This window comes from Hyla sarda, chromosome 4, assembly GCF_029499605.1.
Source record: "Hyla sarda isolate aHylSar1 chromosome 4, aHylSar1.hap1, whole genome shotgun sequence".
NCBI classification, from domain to species: Eukaryota; Metazoa; Chordata; class Amphibia; order Anura; family Hylidae; genus Hyla; species Hyla sarda.
This window is the reverse complement of record NC_079192.1, coordinates 15,867,928-15,891,966: the sequence shown is the minus strand read 5'-3', so window position 1 is coordinate 15,891,966 and position 24,039 is coordinate 15,867,928. Positions and strand designations below refer to the sequence as shown.

General features: G+C 44.8%; 2 protein-coding genes across 7 annotated transcripts in view; one reads left to right on the top strand and one right to left on the bottom strand.

The window, feature by feature from the left end:
- The first annotated feature begins 624 nt into the window (after positions 1-624).
- LOC130367272 (1-phosphatidylinositol phosphodiesterase-like) lies at positions 625-3,937 on the top strand. The gene is made up of 3 exons (XM_056569677.1): positions 625-633; positions 3,077-3,200; positions 3,405-3,937. The coding sequence occupies exons 1-3, from the start codon at positions 625-627 to the stop codon at positions 3,935-3,937; spliced, it is 666 nt and encodes a 221-aa protein (XP_056425652.1).
- A 1,896-nt stretch (positions 3,938-5,833) lies between these two features.
- The window catches only part of CHD3 (chromodomain helicase DNA binding protein 3), a 152,032-nt gene continuing 133,826 nt past the window's right edge, over positions 5,834-24,039 (bottom strand). For 5 of the 6 annotated variants that reach the window (XM_056570091.1, XM_056570092.1, XM_056570089.1 and 2 more), the window contains 5 exons: positions 21,747-21,879; positions 20,987-21,182; positions 19,482-19,645; positions 16,962-17,085; positions 5,834-6,578 (listed from right to left, as the gene is read on the bottom strand). In XM_056570091.1, coding sequence (XP_056426066.1) covers positions 6,478-6,578; positions 16,962-17,085; positions 19,482-19,645; positions 20,987-21,182; positions 21,747-21,879 — 718 coding nt within the window. In that variant the 3' untranslated portion in view covers positions 5,834-6,477. The remainder of the gene's footprint in view (positions 6,579-16,961; positions 17,086-19,481; positions 19,646-20,986; positions 21,183-21,746; positions 21,880-24,039) is intronic. The other variant, XM_056570094.1, reaches the window with a different exon arrangement.

The window sequence follows — 24,039 nt, the reverse complement described above, 5'->3', positions numbered from 1 at the left end:
TAGTCGGTTGTTCTACATCTAACTTGCCCGCCTCTAGGTCGTCTCGGGCGTTGTTTTTTTGGACCTCCTACGGGAAAAACCTTTTCGGATTCATAGTCTAGACGATCTCTTATAAACTTATCCTTTTTTTGATCATTGATGATGGATTGTAATGCCACTATTTTTCTTTCCATTTTTTTAGAAAATGTATGAAATTTTTCTTCGTCCAAGCGGGTTCTGAGTTCTGTTTTTGTCTTTAGCAATTCTTCTGTTACTTTTGTATATTCTTGTTCGTTTCTATCTATGACGGCTCTTAACATTTGCATGCAATATTCCTGATGGATGTTTTTCCAGGTGTGGACGAATTCAGGGTCATCGCTAAATTGAGAGGGTTCTTTATATGCTCTTAAGCCTCTCGGGACCCTTTCGCAGTCCACATATGAACGTAGTGAATTAACTGTCCAAAATAGCCGTGTTTCCTTTTCCGCCAAAGCAAGTACTTTAAATTCAAGATTCTTAAGACTTAGGACTTGTAACGTGTCCTTAACATTGCACTGATGAAAGAAGTCCCTAGCATCCTTCCGTCCGGCTCCTACTGCACCGTCCGGCACCTCGGGTATACTGTCAGACGAATCTTCGGATTCCATGGTGTGCGTATGAGGCTTGCAAGCTGGGAGTGAGGGGTGTGCTCAGACTTTTCTATATATATTTTTATAAAAAGAATAATTTTTGTAACTTTTGTACTTTTCTATATTCATACTATTTAGATAGAAACTTTTTATACTTGTAACAAATCCTATACATTACGAGTTGTTATTTAATGTTTTTAATGTATTAGTTAGCACGCACCTGTTCCGGGTGCGTCACCTGGGGAGGTGTGCTCTTAAGGGTGACGCATCACGGAACAGGTAGGATCTGAAGAAGCGTGATACGCACGCGCAACAGCTGTCACCCAGCTTCTCACTGATGAGCTAGTCCTACCTTCTGGCGTCCGTGCTCCATGTCTCTGCACCGTTGAAATAAAGAAAACTGCACCGTATCCTAGTGAGTGACGTCCCTCTCTTTCTCTTTTATGCATAACTACTGTAATACTGCTCCTATGTACATGAATATAACTACTATAATACTGCTTCTATATACAAGACTATAACTGCTATAATACTGCGTCCTATATACAAGAATATAACTACTATAATACTACTCCTATATACAACATAGCCGCACATCCACTATTTGTACAGGGTGGGCCATTTATATGGATACACCTTAATAAAATGGGAATGGTTGGTGATATTAACTTCCTGTTTTTGGCACATTAGTATTTGTGAGGGGGGAAACTTTTCAAGATGGGTGGTGACCATGGCGGCCATTTTGAATCCAACTTTTGTTTTTTCAATAGAAAGAGGGTCATGTGACACATCAAACTAATTGGGAATTTCACAAGAAAAACAATCATGTGCTTGGTTTTAATGTAACTTTATTCTTTCATGAGTTATTTACAAGTTTCTGACCACTTATAAAATGTGTTCAATGTGCTGCCCATTGTGTTGGATTGTCAATGCAACCCTCTTCTCCCACTCTTCACACACTGATAGCAACACCGCAGGAGAAATGCTAGCACAGGCTTCCAGTATCCGTATACACTGCTATATACTACTATATACACCGCAGGAGAAATGCTAGCACAGGCTTCCAGTATCCATAGTTTCAGGTGCTGCACATCTCGTATCTTCACAGCATAGACAATTGCCTTCAGATGACCCCAAAGATAAAAGTCTAAGGGGGTCAGATCGGGAGACCTTCAACTGGCCCATGACGACCAATCCACTTTCCAGGAAACTGTTCATCTAGGAATGTTCGGACCTGACACCCATAATGTGGGGGTGCACCATCTTGCTGGAAAAACTCAGGGAACGTGCCAGCTTCAGTGCATAAAGAGGGAAACACATCATCATGTAGCAATTTCACATATCCAGTGGCCTTGAGGTTTCCATTGATGAAGAATGGCCCCACTATCTTTGTACCCCATATACCACACCATACTATCAATTTTTGTGTTCCAACAGTCTTGGAGGGATCTATCCAATGTGGGTTAGTGTCAGACCAATAGCGGTGGTTTTGTTTGTTAACTTCACCATTCACATAAAAGTTTCCTCATCACTGAACAAAATCTTCTGCGTAAACTGAGGGTCCTGTTCCAATTTTAGTTTTGCCCATTCTGTAGCACCTGAAACTACGGCTACTGGAAGCCTGTGCTAGCATTTCTCCTGCGGTGTATATAGTAGTATATAGCAGTATATAGAGAAGAGGGTTGCATTGACAATCCAACACAATGGGCAGCACATTGAACACATTTTATAAGTGGTCAGAAACTTGTAAATAACTCATGAAAGAATAAAGTTACGATAAAACCAAGCACCTCATTGTTTTTCTTGGGAAATTCCCAATAAGTTCGATGTGTCATGACCTCTTCCTATTGAAAAAACTAAAGTTGGATTCAAAATGGCCGACTTCAAAATGGCCGCCATGGTCACCACCCATCTTGAAAAGTTCCCCCCCCCCCCCCTCACATATACTAATGTGCTGCAAACAGGAAGTTAATATCACCAACCATTCCCATTTTATTAAGGTGTATCCATATAAATGGCCCACCCTGTATTTTGATCTACTAGCTTCTCAGCATAATTTAAAAAACTAACAGGTTGCTAGTATACATTTTGATCAAAAAGTACAAGCCCACTCGACGACTACCTCCGAGACACCACGCCCACAGGGGAAACGACTCAGTGGCCAGGCAGCCCCACTGTTGCCCGACCAAACCCCTGACTCTGGGCCCCACAGATAAAGCATCACAAAAACAATAGCCGCCACAGAGTACCACACCAGTGTGAATACCTACCATGTGCTCCCTACCAAGTAGATCAAAATACAAATGGTGGATGTGCGGCTAGGTTTCTCTATTTTTGTTATAACTACTATAACACTGCCTCCTATGTACACGAATATAACTACTATAATACTGCTCCCTAGGTACATTATTACTGCTAGAATTACTAAAAATTGTCCAGAACATATACTGAATTATACTTGTTTTTAGGTAATTGGCGCATTAGGAGAGCAGACTCCAGCCTTTGACAATACAGAAGTACCATTAGTTACCTTGCCAGACTGGATGTCCTACCTCCCCGACTATGTGCCCCTCTCAGCCTTAGCAATACCAGGTACCCATGACACAATGGCTTTTTTTGGAGGTGCCCTTGCTGAATGCCAAAGCTGGAGCCTAAGAAACCAATTAAATTCCGGAGTAAGATTTTTGGATATCCGTTGTCGTCATTATCAAGACCGGTTACCCATTTTCCACGGCGTGTCCTACCAGCGTACCGACTTCTTCCAGGTTCTCACTGATACTGTGAAATTTTTAACAGAGTACCCAAATGAAACTATTTTGATGAGAGTGAAGGAAGAGTATGAACCCTATCAGAACACCAGGAGTTTTTACCAGAGCGTGAACGAAGTTTTGAACCAGATCGGGGAGCAATGGTTTCTACAGTCAAAAAGTCTTCCAACTTTAGGAGAAGCCAGGGGGAAAGTGGTGATCTTACAAGATTTCTCCTCAAGGGGTGAAGGTCCAGATTTTGGTCCTCCATACCCTGGACCCATGAGTATTTCAGATGCTTATCAGGTGACCGATGACTCTGTGAAATGGGCTGAAGTTGAGAGGCATCTAACGGTTGCTCAAAATGGAGATCTCGAAAAAGCTTACTTGACGTACTGCTCTGGAACCCATTGGCTTCTCTACACACCTGAAACTTTGGCTCGAAAGATCAACCCAAGAGTTCTCGACTATCTTGTCAATAAAACATCATCTGGAAGGAGAAGTAGAACGGTCGGAGTGGTCATTATGGACTATCCGGGGGCAGAACTGGTGAAGCAAATTGTTTTTGATAATTGGGTGTGAAGAAGTTTACAGGTTTGGATTGAGGTTTACTAATATAAAACCTAATAAAGAAGATCTGTAACCCAATGATGTGTGCTCCAAAAAATGTTGTGTTCCCCTTATAATGTGAAAAGAAATTACTGAGCATAATTAGCCGACTGGTCTTCGAGGCCATTCTATTTTTTTCACCATTATAGGTGTACTCCACTGGCCGGCATGTAACTAAATGTTCCGAACGCTGTTTTTGCTCTGCAGGGGTCGGCCACGCTCCCTTATACAGTCACGGCCACACCCCTCAATGCAAGTCTATGGGAGGGGGCGTGACAGGCGTCACGCCCCCTCCCATAGACTTGCATTGAGGAGCGTGACCATGACATCACGAGGGGACGTGGCCGACCCCCGCAGCGCAAAAACAGCATTCAGAACATTTATTTCCACACTGGCCAGTGCAGTACACCTTTAACAGTGTCTAGTACTACAATCCCCATCACGTTTATTCAGCTACTTACTAAATATAAACCTCCAATGTTCTTGAGGACCAAAGTGTTCCATATAGTTCTTCTATATAAAATTTAGAGATACGGTATGGCTCCACAGACTGCTATGTGTGCCAAAATTATTTGTCCAACGCCCTAGTACACCCATATTTTTATGCACTAAGAATAACAGCTGGAAACACAACACAGTAAGGAACAGTAACTCTCCAAAATAGGTCAAATTTATACATCTTGGAAACAAAAAAAGAAAGCTGTAGCCATTGTGTTCACCGGGATATTTTGAGTCTTTTCCAAAACTACAGAACACATGAGATAAATTATGTTTTCTGAGAGGTCAGGTTGTTCTTGGTGTGATGTTTGTCCTTACTTTAGTGTTGTGCACAATTTACCATTACATCATGATGGAGCCAAAGTGACGTCACTGTACACAAGAGGCTGCAGTCAAACCCTAGCTTCACTGGTCAGGTGATTGGCTGCAGCATACTGTGCACAGTGTACAGTAAAGGACATAGGCACTCTCACCAGGGACGCCAGAGTCAAGGCATTTCTGGATCGGGACTGAGCAGAGTATAAATAAAAAAAAAAATGTATATAATGTTGGGCTATCATACTTTATATTTGAAAGAAAAATTTAAATTTCAGTAGACCTTTATAAAAATAAAAAATGTATTTTAGCCCGTCCACTTGGTCAAGTTCTGAAGTCCTCGGTGAAAGTGCCCATTACCGTCACTATACATGGGACGCATGCTACCAATGAAGCCAGTGATTGGCTGTAGTTTCCTGTGCACAGTGATGGCTATGGCTCTTCCCACCAGGGAATCGAGGCAGTGCTGGATGTCAAGTAAGCAGAGAGGTGAGTATAAATTAAATATTTTTACATTTCTTTAAAATCTAATGCTGTGCAATCATGTATTTTAAAGAAATGTACGGTAATTTTTTCATTTCTTCTTACCCCTCCGCTTGGTTCCCATGCAGCATTGAAGCCATTCTAGAGTCCCTGTTGCAAGTGCCTATTGCCATCACCGTTCACTTCACACAGGGTGCTGCAGCCATTTTGTGATTGGCTGCAGCATTCCGTGCACAGTGACAGCAAGGGGCAGTATCAGGACCAATCGGTTCTTTAAAATATAATGTTGTGCAAACATACATATTCTCATTCACATTACTCATTCCCCTCTCACAGGAAGAAAATCTGCAGCTTCATCCCCCTCCTCCTTTTTGTAATATTTACTGTATTTTGCTCAGCAGAGTTTTATTGATGTCAAATAGAATATCACTTCATTTAGGCTCTACCTCCCTTATAATGATCTATGACATGAGATATATCCCACCTTTAAGAAATATGCCATCCCCCTTCACACACGCGCTTCTCAAACCCGTACATTGCAAAGAAAGAAAAACCCACTGTACTCCAACAGGCTGAAATAAAAAGTATAATTTATATGTACATCAGGAGACAAAAGCGGAGCATGAAATAAAAACAACCACGTGTGGCGTTGCAAGGCCAGGCAGAGGTATACTGAAAGCAATGGTGTGTATGTTTGTATATGTATATATATATATATACATGGTATACATCATTAGCGAGAATAGAGGACACCAGAGGGCGATTGGCAAGAGGACACAGGGACAGAGAGACTGACAAAAGACTTGAAGTGCTATGGGAGACCGCCGCTTATTTTGTTTGCTTGGGTCACCTGAAGAAGAGCAGAAGGGGGGGGGGGGGGGAGGGGCAAGCTCACTGCTGCCTGTGTCACCCTTGGTGGGGTGGGCAGTGGGGACGCACATCCCATTTCACCTTGTTCACATGACTGGCGCTCATTGAAGAAAGAGACCCATCGTCCTTGCCACCCCCTGCAGGGATGGGGGAAGGATTCATTGTAGGCGTCATTCTATTCCAGGCCAATATGGGTAACAGACCCTGCAGGGGCGTGACGAGACTGCTTCAGAGCGGAGACGTCACTCCTGGTCACATCTGTCACCGCTGCCCCTCGGAGTTGCACAAGGCTTTCCCATTCAATAGCGAACACCAGGCGGGGGGCAGGGGGGGCGGGGGGAAAGCGGTCAGTCATCGATGCAAATCACCTCACCAGATCGGCCATCTTTCCTTTCCATAAGATCCATCTCCCTCTCTTTTTTTACTAGAATGGGAGGACCATTAGAAACTAGGGAAATACAAAGAAGAAGAAAAAAATAAAATAAATAAATAAAAATGGAGATGTGGATGTTTAGGTTGAGAACACAAAAACAATGTGACACGTCCGGAGCTGAATTCACAATTTTAAAAGCGGAGAAGTTGTGTTAAAAGCAGAAATCCACAAGTTACCATTACAAAGTGTTGGCGCCCAGTAGACAAAGGGGGGGGGGGGGGGGGACGACGACACACAACAGCGTGGTTCCTAGTAGGGCTGGGCGGTATACCGGTTCATACCGAATACCGAAATTTTTGTGCTGCATGATATGAATTTTAACCCATACCGGTTTGGCCCCTCCCCCCTCAGGAATGAATTATCAGCCCAGCGCTGCGCTGTCCCCATCGGGGAACTAATCATATGTGGCCCGCGAGCGCTGTTCCCCCAATTAATTATGAGCCCAGCGCTATTACTCACATATGTCACCCGCAAGCGCTGCCCTCCTGGTCCTCCTGTTTGTTGAGGCCGCCGGCGCCGACACTCTATACCAGTGGTCTTCAACCTCCAGATGTTGCAAAACTACAACTCCCAGCATGCCCGGACAGCCGTTGGCTGTCCGGGCATGCTGGGAGTTGTAGTTTTGCAACATCTGGAGGTCCGCAGGTTGAAGGCCACTGCTCTATACTGTATCCCTATGCCCGGGCTGCAAAAGGTAAACAAAATAAACTTTAACTCACCTTCCCCGTCGGTCCGGACTTGCTTCCCAGGGAACGGAACGTCGGAGAGCCGTCAGCCTATCACTGGCCGCAGCGATGTTCCGCCTCGGCCGGTGATAGGCTGAGCCCACTGTCATGTAAGAAGCCGGAACATGCGTTAGTTTATTTTGTTTACCTTTTGCAGCCCGGGCATAGGGATACCGCACAGCATAGAGTGTCAGCGCCAGCAACAAACAGGAGGACCAGGAGGCAGCACTTGCGGGTGACGTGAGCAGTACCACGATGGGGACAGCGCTGGGCTGATAATTTTGGGGGAGGGGGGAATATCGTTATATACTATGGAACGAGCATAAGTTACAAAAATAACGCGGTACACATATTTGGCCATACCGCCCAGCCCTTGTTCCTAGTGAGGATCGCTATGGTTCGCTGGAGGGTATTAAAAAAAACTCGGGGTCCCTACCCTTGGGTGTTGCGCTGAGGGCCCAACACCTACAGTAGCCTCTGGAAGAAAAGGTGCAGGTTAGCAGCCAAGGGGAACACCCGGGTATGACATCAGCCAATCCGGTAGAGATACGGAAAGAGTATGGGTACATTCACACGTGCGCAGATTTGATGCGCAATCGGCAGTTACAAATGCTACGCATCAAATCTGCGCACGATCCTGTATGTGTGAACGTACCCTATAATGGAAAATGATTCCCCAGAATGAAGGCGCTTGTCCCGATTGGATAGGAAAAGATGTATTTATTGCAACGCGTTTCGATCCTGAACTAGGATCTTCGTCAGGCATACAGTACATGAAACACAGACACAGTTATATACATCTAGTGATGACCACTTCCAGATCATAAGTAACCGGCCGTGTGCAAAACCGCAGGGGAACCGGCAGGTAAACAAGGTGCCAAGTGCAAAAAGGTATACAGTGGTCCCTCAAGGTACAATATTAATTGGTTCCAGGACGACCATTGTATGTTGAAACCATTGTATGTTGAGACCAGAACTCTATGGAAACCTGGTAATTGGTTCTAAAGGCACCAAAATGTCATTGAAAAATAGGAAAAAAAGGGAGGATTAAAGAAAAATAAGTAGATAACTAATATAGATAAAGCAAATCCTTACATATAAGTAAGAAAGATCTGCTGGGATCTGCTGTAAATCACTGTCTATGTCAGTGTTTCCCAAGCAGGGAGCCTCCAGCTGTTGCAAAACTACAACTCCCAGCATGCCCGGACAGCCTTTGGCTGTCCGGGCATGCTGGGAGTTGTAGTTTTGCAACAGCTGGAGACTTCCTGCTTGGGAAACACTGGTCTATGTAGAGGACAGGAGCTTCTTCAGGGTCCTGTAAGTAAAAAAGTAATGGAGTCGCCCTCACCTGATGTCCAAAGGAGCAGGTAACCCAGGTACAGGTAAAGTGTACAGAACATGTAACAGCTCCCTGTACTGTAGGGGGCGCTACCAGACACCAGTCAGTGCATACACTTCAGTAATACAGGGGTTTTACCAGTGAATGCCCATTTTGATTGGTAGGTTCTTCCGGCCATTGACACGTTTCACAGATCCGGACTGTCTGTACATTGTATGTTGAGTCTGGTTTCAACTTACGATCGTCCAGTAAAGACCACTGTATGTTGAAACTATTGTATGTTGAGGCCATTGTAAGTTGAGGGATCACTGTATATATATATATATATATATATATATTTATATATGTAATAACAGGAAAGAGTAGTAAAACACCATTGTACCGTCGTTTTATTGATGACGTTTTTTTAAAATCTGGGACGGCCCCATTGGATCCGAATTCCTACTCCTAGAAACTCTGAACAATAATTATTGGGGTATCTTTTTTACTATGGAAACAAATAAAGAAGTAATTTCATTTTTAGATTTGTGCATATCCCATGATCATCAATCCTTTTTTACCTATACACATTTTAAAGGGGTATTCCAAGAATTTCTTTTATTTGACTGTGCTACAGGGGCTGTAAAGTTAGTGTAGTTCATAATATAGTGTCCGTACCTGTACCCAAGCCTTTTTATACATGGTACCATAGGTAATGATTAAGCCTTGTTACAAACATCACTATATGGTTCTGAGATACTACTTACGCTCCGTAAATTTCTTGTCAATATCGGCCATATTGCCACTGAGGATCGGCCGCACGATCTCGGAGCGTGTACCTGCACGGATTCCCTATGCAGTCTTGTAATCTCACAGCCGGCTGCATGATCCCGGAGTTTATCACGGCCCGAGCTCCCATGTAATCTGACGTTCCACCCAAGTCATATAACTAGAGTTGAGCGAACTTACAGTAAATTCGATTCGTCACGAACTTCTCCGCTCGGCAGTTGTTGACTTTTCCTGCATAAATTAGTTCAGCTTTCAGGTGCTCCGGTGGGCTGGAAAAGGTGGATACAGTCCTAGGAGACTCTTTCCTAGGACTGTATCCACCTTTTCCAGTCCACCGGAGCACCGGAAAGCTGAACTCATTTATGCAGGAAAAGTCATCAACTGCCGAGCCGAGAAGTTCGTGACGAATCGAATTTACTGTAAGTTCGCTCATCTCTACATATAACCTATCGCCACCTGCTGGTCTATTATTATATCCACACTCAGAAACCATATTCTTATCGAACACCGCCATCTACTGGTGAACATACTAATAACACTGTGGTCCAGCGTTCCTTTTTATATGTGATGTTCTTATAACACAGGGGTGTGGAAATTTTTTTAAAAACTACTTGTCCAAGGGACTAAAACGGAGCAGAATCTCCTTTTCCCTCATAACTATCCACCTGTCCTGGTACAAAATAATTTTAACCCAAATAGTATGTAAATAAGGTCTTTTATTAATAAACACTTGATAGGCAGACCAGTATGTCCCCACATTAGGTGGATAGGGTCCCTAATAAGCAAGTCTGCCCCATTAATAGAATACTGCAGTGCAAAATAACTTATCCTGACCGCTGGGAAACCCCCCTCCCCGATCTCTTGTAAGGGGCCCGGAAGGAATGTGGGCTTGTCCGCATGACGCAGCGACCGACACGCCCCCCCCCCCCCCCCCCCCCCCCCCCCCCCCATGTATCCCATAGATACATGGAGGGGGCATTTCAGCAGCCGTGTCATGCACAAGGATGGAACATTCCCTTCATGCCGTCTGCTGGGGCCTCATACAAGAGATGGGGGGGGGGGGTTGTCCCAGCGGTCAGACCCCCACAATCTATCACTTATGGGGATAAGTTATTTTGCACTACAGTATTCCTTTAAGTAGGTAGTCCCCCTTCAGGTAGGTATGTCCCTTTATCAGGTAGGGATCAAGTAGGGCCCCCTGCGCCATTATGTTACCCCCCTTCTGATGCCCCCTACGCCATTATATTTCCCCCCTCTGATGCCCCGTGTCATTATATTCCCCCCCTCTGATGCCCCCAGGGTCATTATATCACCCCCACCCCCCCCCCCCCCCGATGCCCCCAGGGTCATTATATTCCCCCCCACTTATGCCCCCTGTGTCATTATATTCCCCTCCCTTCTGATGCCCCCTGTGTCATTATATTCCCCCTCCCTTCTGATGCCCCCTGTGTCATTATATTCCCCCTCCCTTCTGATGCCCCCTGTGTCATTATATTCCCCTACCTTCTGATGCCCCCTGTGTTATTATACCCCCCTACCTTCTGATGCCCCCTGTGTTATTATACCCCCCTACCTTCTGATGCCCCCTGTGTCATTATACCCCCTCCCTTCTGATGCCCCTTGTGTCATTATATTTCAGCCCAACCCCCCTCTCCTCTCCTACATTATTTACCAAACCTCCCCTCCTCTCTGATCCCCTGCTACCTGTACTCCGGCCCCACGTGTGCTCCGGCCCCATGTGTGCTCCGGCAGGCTCAGGGGCACGGCGGTCACTTTTGTTACTGGACCGTTAAGAATATAGTTTTTCCCCTGGTGATCAGGCAGGTCCTCATATTAAGCAAGTTTATCTCCCTCACTCACTCTGAAGTCACACAGGCCCGCTCACACTGTTACTGTACTTACATCTCCCTGCAGCAGTCTATAACGAGACTTCCTTGCGGGGATGCACGCGATAGGTGACGTCATCACAGGCGCCGCACGGGACGTCAGTGTCCAGACATCCTGAGCTGCATATGTGATGACGTCAGTGATCGCGTGCATCCCCGCAAGGAAGTCTCGTTATAGACTGCTGCAGGGAGATGTAAGTACAGTAACAGTGTGAGCGGGCCTGTGTGAATTCTTCCGGCATTTAACGCTGCTTGCCCGAAGCCCGGCGCCCAAAACTGCTTGTCCCGGGTGTCGGGCGATAGGAATTCCACATCCCTGTAACAGCATATTTTATCGCTAGTTTTATTATATTTGTCTTGGTGTTTTACTTCTTCTTCCTGTCATTATATATATATATATACACACACACCTTTTTGCCCTTTGTTTACCTGCCGGTTCCCCTGCGGTTTTGCACACGGCCGGTTACCTATGATCTGGAAGTGGTCATCACTATATGGATATAACTTGTCTGTGTTTCATGTACTGTATGCCTGATGAAGATCCTAGTTCAGGATCGAAACGCGTTGCAATAAATACATCTTTTCCTATCCAATCGGGACAAGCGCCTCCATTCTGGGGAATCATTTTCCATTATACTGTTCCCATCACTGTACACAGGGCGCTGCAGCCAATCACTGGTCAGCTAATTAGCTGCAGCATTTCGTGCACAGTGTACAGTGACAGCAATGGGCACTTTCACCAGGTACTCCTGAGTGCCTCACTGCTGGATAAAGGCCAAGTAAATAAAGGGGGTGAGAATAAATGTAAAATCTCACATTTCTTCTACTATTTCTGCCCCTCAGAAACGCTTTCAAGAAGCCAGAAAACCCCTATAAGACTACCCATTTTTCTCTTTTTTTTTCCCCCTTTTTATTTTTTAATTTTTTTTTTTAATAGCGTATAGCCCTTTATTTGACATTTTAGCCCGTGTTTTTCTTATTACAAGTCATGTGATTTTGTCTATCATTTCCAAAAACGCAGTGTCCATTTTGTTATAAAAGGGTAGCTGTGGTCATTTCCCACTAGTTAGAAGGGTGCGTTAAAAATAAATTTACTGTTTTTTGTTTTTTCTTTTCCTTTCCTTAACACCCCCCCCCCCTCCCCCCCCCCACTCCTCCTCGGGATTCTGGCATCGTTGTGGGTTGGGTGATGGGAGGTCGGGTGGTTTAGGGAATTGGGATTTTCTTGTTTTTTGTATTTGAATGTGTACTTGAAAATAAAGATTTAAAGGGATAGGGGATAAGATGCCTGATCGCGGGGGGGCCCGCTGCTGAGGCGCCCCCCCCCCCCCCCACGATCTCCCTGCAGCACCCGCATTCTATGCGGGGGCTGCGTCTCCAGTTTCAGAAACCTCCGGGACTGGGGATGTGACATCCCGCCACGCCGCCTCCATTCATGTCTTTGGGAAGGGGCGTGACGGCCGTCACGCCCCCTCCCATAGACATGAATGGAGGGGGCGTGGCGTGACATCATGTCTCCAGTCCCGATTCCCCAGTGATCAGCTGTAATCTGTAGGGAAACCTGGTAGTGAGTGTTCATTACCCCACAGCGCCACCACAGGGGAAATAAAGTATAACGCCTATTCACATTAATCGTGATCATCTTGTGAAAAAACTATTACAAAGAACAGGACTAGAGATGAGAATCCTAAATAAAGGACCACAATCTAATAAATCAGAATTTCATATTAGGGTGTATGACAGGAACACTTTTAGGCCATTTTAGGGGATAGGTTTGTGTTTTGCTAAAGTAAATTGACCTGGAGATATCATCCGCTTCATCATCCTCTGGTGTTTAGACAACATTTTTAGAACACAGGCTTAAAGGGGTTATCCAGGGAAAAAAAAAAACTTTTTTCTATATATCAACTGGCTTCAGAAAGTTAAACAGATTTGTAAATTACTTCTATTAAAAAATCTTGATTCTTTCAGTACTTATGAGCTGCTGAAGTTGAGTTGTTCTTTTCTGTCTAAGTGCTCTCTGATGACATCTGTCTCGGGAACTGTCCAGAGTAGAAGCAAATCCCCATAGCAAACCTCTTCTACTCTGTGCAGTTCCCGAGACAAGCAGAGATGTCAGCAGAGAGCACTGTTGCCAGACAGAAAAGAACTCAGCTTCAGCAGCTGATAATTATTGGAAGGATTAAGATTTTTTTTAATAGAAGTAATTTACAAATCTGTTTAACTTTCTTCAGCCAGGTGATATAAAAAAAAAAATACGTTTTTTCCCGGAATATCCCTTTAACTCCTTGGGGACGGAGCCCTTTATAACCCTAAGGACGGGAGCATTTTTTGCAATTCTGACCACTGTCACTTTACGCATTAATAACTCTGGGATGCTTTTAATTTTCATTCTGATTCCGAGATTGTTTTTTTGTGACATATTCTACTTTATGTTAGTGGTAAATTTTTGTCGATACTTGTATCATTTCTTGGTGAAAAATTCCAAAATTTGATGAAAAAATAGAAAATTTTGCATTTTTCTGACTTTGAAGCTCTCTGCTTGTAAGGAAAATGGATATTTCAAATAAATTATATGTTGATTCCCAAATACAATATGTCTACTTTATGTTTGCATCATAAAATTGATGAGTTTTTACTTTTGGAAGACACCAGAGGGCTTCAAAGTTCAGCAGCAATTTTCCAATTTTTCACAACATTTTCAAAATCTGAATTTTTCAGGGACCAGTTCAGTTTTCAAGTGGATTTGAAGGGTCTTCATATTAGAAATACCCCACAAATGACCCCATTATAAAAACTGCACCCCTCAAAGTATTCAAAATGACATTCAGTAAGTGTGTTAACCCTTTAGGTGTTTCACAGGAATAGCAGCAAAGTGAAGGAGAAAATTCACAATCTTCATTTTTTACACTCGCATGTTCTTGTAGACCCAGTTTTTGAAATTTTACAAGGGGTAAAAGGAGAAAAAGCCCCCCAAAATTTGTAACCCAATTTCTCTCGAGTATGGAAATACCTCATATATGTATGTCAAGTGTTCGGCGGGCGCAGTAGAGGGCTCAGAAGGGAAGGAGCGACAATGGGATTTTGGAGAGTGAATTTTGCTGAAATGGTTTTTGGGGGCATGTCACATTTAGGAAGCCCCTATGGTGCCAGAACAGCAAAAAAAAAAAAACACAAGGCATACCATTTTGGAAACTACACCCCTCAAGGCACGTAACAAGGGGTCCAGTGAGCCTTAACACCCCACAGGTGTTTGACGACTTTTCGTTAAATTTGGATGTGTAAATGAAAAAAAAAATTTTCACTAAAGTGCAGTTTTTTTCCCCAAATTTACCATTTCTACAAAGGATAATGGGAGAAAAATCCCCCCAAAATTTGTAACGCAATTTCTCCCGAGTACGGCGATACCCCATATGTGGCCCAAAACTGTTGCCTTGAAATACGACAGGGCTCTGAAGTGAGAGAGCGCCATGCGCATTTGAGACCTAAATTAGGAATTTGCAATAGCATGGGGCTTGTTACAAGGATGGGGCTTGTCTCCACCAAAACCCTACGGCAGTGTTTCCCAAACAGGGTGCCTCCAGCTGTTGCAAGACTCCCAGCCTGCCAGGACAGTCTATGGTTTTGTGGTTTTGCAACAGCTGGAGGCGCCGTTTGGGAAACACTGCCGTATGAGACGTTTTTCATTTTTATTGGGGGGGGGGGGCGATGTGTAAGGGGGTGTATATGTAGTGTTTTACTTTTAATTATTTGTTAGTGTAGTGTATTGTTTTTAGGGTACGTTCACACAGGCGGGGGTTCACAGTAAGTTTCCTTGAAGGAAACCCACTGTAAACCCTCCCGTGTGAATGTACCCCAAACCTTCAGCTGTGGCAAAATGACAACTCCCAGAATGCACTGACAGACCGTACATGCCGGGAGTTGTAGTTTTACAACAGCTGTAGGCACACTGGTGGGGAACCACTGAGTTAGAAAACAGACTCTAGCTCAGTGATTCCAACCCATGTGCCTCCAGCTGTTGCAAGACTACAACTCCCAGCATGTACGGTCTGTCAGTGCACTCTGGGAGTTGTAGTTTTGCAACAGCTGGAGGCACACGGGTTGGAATCACTGAGTTAGGAAACAGACTCTAGCTCAGTGTTTCCCAACCAGTGTGCCTACAGCTGTTGCAAAACTACAATTCCCAGCACGGCCAGACAGTCAGGGATGCTGGGCGTGTAGTTCTGCAATATCTGGCCCTTCAGATGTTGCAGAACTACAAATCCCAGCATGCCTGGACAGTCTGGGCATGCTAGGAGTTGTAGCTATGCAACAACTGGGGAAGAATAGTTTGGAGACTGCTAAGTAGTGGCCTCCAAACTGTAGCCCTCCAGATGTTGCAAAACTACAACTCCAAGCATGCCCAGACTGTCCAGGCATGGGAGGCAGTTGTAGTTCTGCAACATATGAAGGGCCAGACATTGCAGAACTACACGCCCAGCATCCTTAATTTTTGGCCATGCAGCTTTTAGAAGGCCACGGTGAAGATCACTTATCACGATCTTCACTGCAGCCTTCTCCGCTGCACTTTCCGGCCGCCGCTCCTCCTGCTGCAGCCGCTGGTTCCTGCTGCCACCTCCGCCGCCTCCGAAGGTCCGGGTAAGCTGGGCCATGTTCCCCCCCTCGCCGCCCGTGTTCCCCCCGCTCTGCCCCGACTTTGATCGGTGGGCAGAGCAGGGGGAAATGAACTCTAACCCCCCGCCTGCCATTGGTGGTCAGCCTGACCGACCAATGGCAGGGGATAGGAGGGGATGGCAACACTGCCACCTCGCTCCTATCCTTTAGGCTGGTCGGAGCTGCCTCTGACAGCTCCGATCAGTCTTATTTTCCGGGAGATCGGGTCACCAGTGACTCAATTTGCCCGGATCGCGGCAAATCGCAGGTCTGAATTGACCTGCGATTTGCTGCGATCGCCGACATGGGGGGGTCTCATGACCCCCCTAGGCATTGCCACGGGATGCCTGCTGATAGATATATGGATACACCCTCCGTCCTTAAGTGACGGGACGCGAGGGCGTATGCATACGCCCTCCGTCCCCAAGGAGTTACATTTTTTTTCTGTTTTATAGTTTCAGATTCTCTTTTTATACTTTATTAGCATTTTTTTTTAGAGAGAACAAAGCCAAAGTAAAGAAATGCTAACCAAAAAATCTCAACAAATTTGGAAAAGTAAAAATTTTTTTTTTTTTTAATGAAATATTTAAAAAAGGAACAAATTGGAAACGAGATTAGCATTTCTTTATTATTTGAAAAAAATACAAAAAACTTACGACATGTCACACAGACGTGTCTAAAGTTTTGATTTGTCAGGGTTTCAGTGCCGAAATACACTGGGCTCTGCATGTCTCTCCCCGACTCACCATGGCTGCAGTTCGGCTCCATTGTCTGTCTATGGGGCCCTTCTCTTACAGAAAGTCGGCATGAGAGGAAAGCAGGGGAGTGAATTTCACAGCTGTGGGGTTATATCTTGTGATTGGTGGGGGTCTCGGCACCGATACATTCAATACATAGAGGCAATGCCACACAACATACACAACAAGACGTATAGTATAACAAACAGCAAAAAATGGAAATGGAAAGGTAAAAAGCAGAAAGGACAAGAAAGACTGAAAGGAGAGAACGAAGATCACCGTCTTCTTACCTGACAAGAACGACCCCAGGGGCATTTGATTATAATTTGTCCCAGTATGTGGTGCTGGGGGTGGGTTGCTTGGAAAGTGCCCCCCGAAGAGAGGAGGCGTGGTGTAAGGACCAGGGGGGAAAACCTGGGAGGGCAGAGAGAATTCAGTCTGATTGTTTCACAAACACTGATCACGTCCTGTCTGTAGAACTATCCTATAAATAATCTCCGCCCCCTCCCCAAACCTCCGCCACACATCTAACCAGTCCCTAAAACTGTAAGTAATTAGTTACATCCTGAGTTATATCCTGTATTATACCCCAGAGCTGTACTCACTATTCTGCTGGTGAGGTCACTGTGTACATACATTACATTACTTATCCTGTATTATACTCCAGAGCTGTACTCACTATTCTGCTGGTGATGTCACTGTGTACATACATTACATTACTTATCCTCTACTGATCCTGAGTTATATAATGTATTATACCCCAGAGCTGTACTCACTATTCTGCTGGTGAGGTCACTGTGTATATAAATTACATTACTTATCCTGTACTGATCCTGAGTTATATCCTGTATTATACTCCAGAGCTGTACTCACTATTCTGCTGATGAGGTCACTGTGTATATACATTACATTACTTATCCTGTACTGATCCTGAGTTATATCCTGTATTATACTCCAGAGCTGTACTCACTATTCTGCTGGTGATGTCACTGTGTACATACATTACATTACTTATCCTGTACTGATCCTGAGTTATATCCTGTATTATACTCCAGAGCTGTACTCACTATTCTGCTGGTGAGGTCACTGTGTACATACATTACATTACTTATCCTGTACTGATCCTGAGTTATATCCTGTATTATACTCCAGAGCTGTACTCACTATTCTGCTGGTGAGGTCACTGTGTACATACATTACATTACTTATCCTGTACTGATCCTGAGTTATATCCTGTATTATACTCCAGAGCTGCACTCACTATTCTGCTGGTGAGGTCACTGTGTACATACATTACATTACTTATCCTGTACTGATCCTGAGTTATATCTTGTATTATACTCCAGAGCTGTACTCACTATTCTGCTGGTGAGGTCACTGTGTACATACATTACATTACTTATCCTGTACTGATCCTGAGTTATATCCTGTATTATACTCCAGAGCTGTACTCACTATTCTGCTGGTGGGGTCACTGTGTACATATATTACATTACTTATCCTGTACTGATCCTGAGTTATATCCTGTATTATACTCCAGAGCTGTACTCACTATTCTGCTGGTGAGGTCACTGTGTATATACATTACATTACTTATCCTGTACTGATCCTGAGTTATATCCTGTATTATACTCCAGAGCTGTACTCACTATTCTGCTGGAGAGGTCACTGTGTACATACATTACATTACTTATCCTGCACTGATCCTGAGTTATATCCTGTATTATACCCCAGAGCTGTACTCACTATTCTGCTGGTGAGGTCACTGTGTACATACATTACATTACTTATCCTGTACTGATCCTGAGTTATATCTTGTATTATACTCCAGAGCTGTACTCACTATTCTGCTGGTGAGGTCACTGTGTACATACATTACATTACTTATCCTGTACTGATCCTGAGTTATATCCTGTATTATACTCCAGAGCTGTACTCACTATTCTGCTGGTGGGGTCACTGTGTACATATATTACATTACTTATCCTGTACTGATCCTGAGTTATATCCTGTATTATACTCCAGAGCTGTACTCACTATTCTGCTGGTGAGGTCACTGTGTATATAAATTACATTACTTATCCTGTACTGATCCTGAGTTATATCCTGTATTATACTCCAGAGCTGTACTCACTATTCTGCTGGTGAGGTCACTGTGTATATAAATTACATTACTTATCCTGTACTGATCCTGAGTTATATCCTGTATTATACTCCAGAGCTGTACTCACTATTCTGCTGGTGGGGTCTCTGTGTACATACATTACATTACTTATCCTGTACTGACCCTGAGTTATATCCTGTATTATACTCCAGAGCTGTACTCACTATTCTGCTGGTGAGATCCCTAGTACATACATTACATTACTTATCCTGTACTGATCCTGAGTTATATCCTGTATTATACCCCAGAGCTGTACTCACTATTCTGCTGGTGAGGTCACTGTGTACATACATTACATTACTTATCCTGTACTGATCCTGAGTTATATCCTGTATTATACTCCAGAGCTGTACTCACTATTCTGCTGGTGGGGTCACTATGTACATACATTACTTATCCTGTACTGATCCTAAGTTATATCCTGTATTATACCCCAGAGCTGTACTCACTATTCTGCTGGTGAGGTCACTGTGTACATACATTACATTACTTATCCTGTACTGATCCTAAGTTATATCCTGCACTCCTTTTCATGCCCCGCTGATGAGACGTATCACCCTCGCCCATATCCTATAACATATTCTTGTTCTCTTCCGTCCACAATCCCTGCACAAACATCTACCGACACCCCGGCCTGGTCTCTCACCGGAGGAGCTGTGCTCTCGCTCCCTTTGCTTGCAAGTCGGCTCAGGATACTGCGCTCGGACATCTGCAGTCTGGCTGCGATGGGTGGGATGCGTGCGAGGGAGGCGGGCAGGCGCGTTACATCCGCCTTCATATCGCTCAACAGCTCCTCCAGCTGGTTCAACACTGAATAGAGGGAGAGCTCAGACACTAGTACCAAATTACTACCCCATATACCCTAAGAAGACCCTCTTCTCAGCACGGTCTTTAACTTTTGGGTCTCCAGCCGTCAGAAAACTCCCAGCACATCCTAATAGCTGCAAGGCTTGCTGGGAACTGTAGTTGCTTAGGTGCTGGAGGCCTACAAGTTGGAGACCACTGGTCGATGATAATAGATCATAAATAACCCTTTGGCTGCCAGTCCATGTTGGTATAGAGGTCTACAAAATTCAATGTTAAAGACCATCTGTATTTCACAGGAAGTCAGCTGACCCAGGAGAGATCACTTCCTCTGACAAATTAAACACTGTGATTTTCTAGGGGTCAGACTGGTGATCACATGACCCATTTACAGTAATGAACTGTACGAATGCAACTGTGCTGGAATGAAACAGATGACCTTGTAGGACTAGTAATGTCGAGTAGTGTGCGAGCACTGCAATCACTAGAAAAGAATCGGTAGAAAAGGGGGGGAAAAAAAAGCTTCCCATCTATCTATAGATATTTTGTGTTTAATTCTTGGGTATTCAAAAGACCTCTGCTTGCAGTCAGTGAACAGGGACATTTTCATTACACGTATAGAAACTGAAAGCTTGCTGGGACCTAGCTGGTCCTGTTCACAGAGTGAATCTGATACAACAAGCCCAATAAAAAAGTGGACTGTCCCGGTGATGATCACCTTGATTTCGATGTAAGAGCCTGAGGCTCAGCACATATAGGGAGGCTTAAAGGGGTACTCCACTGTCCGGCGTAATGTTCCAAATGCTGTTTTCCCGCTGCGGGGGTTGTCCACGCCCCTCGTGAAGTCCCAGTCACGCCCCCTCAATGCAAGTCAATGGGAGGGGGCATGACGGCCGTCATGCCCCCTCCCATAGACTTGCATTGAAGGGGTGTGGCCATGATGAGGGGGTGTGGCCCCTACAGCGGGAAAACAGCGTTCGGAACATTTACTTTTACTTTTACGCCGACCAGTGAAGTACCCCTTTAATTATATCCTGGATCTAATAACATGGTGGTCCCCAACGCAGTCCTCGAGGTCACCAATATTCTGGGTTCTTTCCGTTACTCCATTGAAATAGAACAGAGAAAAAGTCAAATGCAGGACTGTTGGTGGCCTTAAGGACTGGGTCGGGGACATCTCCAGACATAGGGCTGACAGACAATAAGAGCTTTGTCTATGGTGTAATCCGCCCCCCATACGGGCCTAGAGGAAATGTAATGAGTCCATGGGAATAGCAACACCCTGCCCCCTCCCCCACTTCTCTTCCTTCTCTCCTTTCCTCTTTCTTAATCTTACGTCCCGGTTACCTTTATGGAGGACAGCATTGGCCGGCTTGTTTCCCGCCAGAGATTCCTTGGACAGGTGTTGGTGACTCTCTGCCAGACATTCAACTTCTGAAAAGCGGGCGTTTAGGGCCATGGCCGGATGGGACGGGTCCTGGGTCATGTTCAGGTAGGCAGCGCGTCTCAGCTGCTCCTCGATCACTAGCGCCTGTTCCAGTAGCTGAGAGATAAAAAGGAAGGAGCGTTTCTTAAAAGGGTACTCCGATGGAGTTTTTAAATCAACTGGTGCCAGAAAGTTAAACAGATTTGTAAATCTTAATCCTTCCAGAATTTATCAGCTGCTGTATGATCCACAGTAAGTTCTTTTCTTTTTGAATTTCCTTTCTGTCTGACCACAGTGCTCTCTGCTGACACCTCTGTCCGTATCAGGAACTGTCCACAGCAGGAGAGGTTTGCTATGGGGATTTGCTTCTACTCCGGACAATTCCTAAAATGGACAGAGGTGTCAGCAGAGAGCACTGTGGTCAGACAGAAAGGAAATTCAAAAAGAGAAGAACTTCCTGTGGATCATAGAACAGCTGATAAGTACTGGAAGGATTAAGATTTTTTAATAGAAGTCATTTACAAATCTTTTTAACTTTCTGTCACCAGTTGATTTAGAAAAAAATGTTTTCCAGTGGAGTACCCCTTTAAGCTCTTTGCAAAACTACAACTCCCAGCATGCCCGGACAGCTGACCTAGAGTTATCCCACAGCTTGCCGTGAACATATATGGGGGGACCTACCTTAAACCGTCTGGCCAGGAACTTGTTTTTCATCTCCAGGAAGTTTCCTTTGTTGGTTTCGGATTTGAAGGGCTCGTTTATAATGGCGTAGGGTGGATCATTCTGCAGATCCTGCCACCGCGCATAACCGTGTCTGATACAAGGGGTTAAAGAAGTTTTATGAGGGAAAAGGTCGCTGCTCTCATCCTGTGGTCCCCTACGGAGCAAAATGTGCATGGCAGAAGATGTCGGCACTAGGACTGCTCGGAAATGCACCATCTCCATTGACGGCTATGCATGTCTGAGCGGATTCCGCACAAAGAATTGACATGTCAATTCTTTATGCGGAGGCCAGAAATGGGATTTCTGCAACAGATGCTTCCGCCAAGGAAATACCGCCATGTGCGCAGTGCAGCAGAATCATATGGAAAACAATAGGACTCTACTGTGATGGATTTTTTTTCCGTCCAAAGTGGAATTTTTCCACTGGATTCTGGCATGTGAACATAGCCTTAAAGGGGTACTCCGGCGCTAAGACATCTTATCCCCTATCCAAAGGATAGGGGATAAGATGCCTGATCGTGGGGGTCCGGCCACTGGGGACCCCCGTGATCTTCCATGCCGCACCCCGTTAGAATCAGCCCCCGGTGCGTGCTTGCTCCGGGTCTGATTTCTGGCAATCACGGGGACAGAGCATAGTGACATCACGCCTCCGCCCCCGTGTGACGTCACGCTCCGCCCCCTCATTGCAAGCCTATGGGAAGGGGCGTGACAGCTCCATAGGCTTGCATTGAGGGGGCGGAGCGTGATGTCACACGGGGGCGGAGCCGTGACATCGCTATGCTCTGTCCCCGTGATCGCCAGTAATCAGACCTGGAGTGAGCACGCACCGGGGGCTGATTCTAACGGGGAGCGGCGTGGAAGATCACGGGATAGGGGATAGGGGATCCTTTGGATAGGGGATAAGATGTCTTAGCGCCGGAGTACCCCTTTAATCTCCTAAACATAATTGAGCATCTTTTGCTGCTGGATCCCTCCATTTCCCTTCTGTACCATTGTCTCATGAGGAGTGAATCCTTTCTCCAACTCCATTTCCATACATCTATGCATGATTTAAGGAACGCTCGGACAAATCACAGGGTCAAGTATGAGATGCAGAAGAAGAATCCACCGCTCCAATAGTCTATAAAAACTTTATTGCAAATCCATTACAAACAGGGAGGTATACATTTCACAAACAATACAATACAGGCTTGACATATTTCGGGAGGGGGTTACCCCTTAATCATAAGCACCATTACCTATGACTAAGGAGGTAACCCCCGAAACGCGTCAAGTCTGTATTGTATTGTTTGTGAAATGTATACCTCCCTGTTTGTAATGGATTTGCAATAAAGTTTTTATAGACTATTGGAGCGCGGGATTGTTCTTCTTCATGTAGTATCTGATTATTTGGAATCTGCTACAATAAATGGGAATATTGTTACTAACAGCTACAGTTACATCTATTCTGTACATTCAGTTACAAACACACCATTGGCATGAAGTTTCTTAACCAGTCCTGATATGATTGTTAAAATGTATCAAACTGGGAGTCCAGAACGGGTTTAACTCACAAAGGATTGCCTGGACTGAAGGCTATAGTTGTAAGGCTATGTACAGATTAAGGAATATTAAAGGCCGGAGAGTCCGATGGTGCCCAGCGCCAAATGGACAAGTCGGCGCAAGGACCGCACAGACATTGCTGTCCTCATAGACTGAAAACTTCCAGTTAAAGGGATTATCCAGGATCAGAAAAACAGAGCTGATTTCCTTTTTTTTTTTTTTTTTTTTTAAACAGCGCCACACCTGTCCTCAGGTTGTATGTGGAATTGCAGCTTAGTTCCAATTATATGAACGGAACCCAGCTGTTATACCACACACAACCTGAGAACAGGGGTGTTGTTGTTTTTTGGTAAATATTAGCTCCGCTTTTCGACTCCTGGATATGCCCTACACCATATTTGCTTCAACACCACTGCTGTGTCCGCCTCTCTTTGACTAAATTTACAGAAGGGCAGCAGAATTGGGGTATAGAATATTAGGTTGCCCACTCTGCTGCCTCTAGGACAGTGTTTCTCAAGCAGAGTGCCTCTAGCTGTTGCAACACTACTACTCCCATCATGCATGGACAGCCGAAGGCTGTCCATGCATGATGGGAGTTGTAGTGTTGCAACAGCTGGAGGTACCCCAGTTGGAAAACACTGCCCTAGCGAATGGTTTTATTACAGAACATAGCAAGAATTTGTAAAATGTTGCTGCCTTAGAAAGCATA

What these genes read in the sequence shown, in the direction of transcription:
- LOC130367272 (XM_056569677.1), top strand. An exon ending in CTCAGCCTTAGCAATACCAG is followed by an intron (nt 3,201 to 3,404) that starts GTACCCATGACA and finishes AATTTTTAACAG; the next exon opens with AGTACCCAAATGAAACTATT.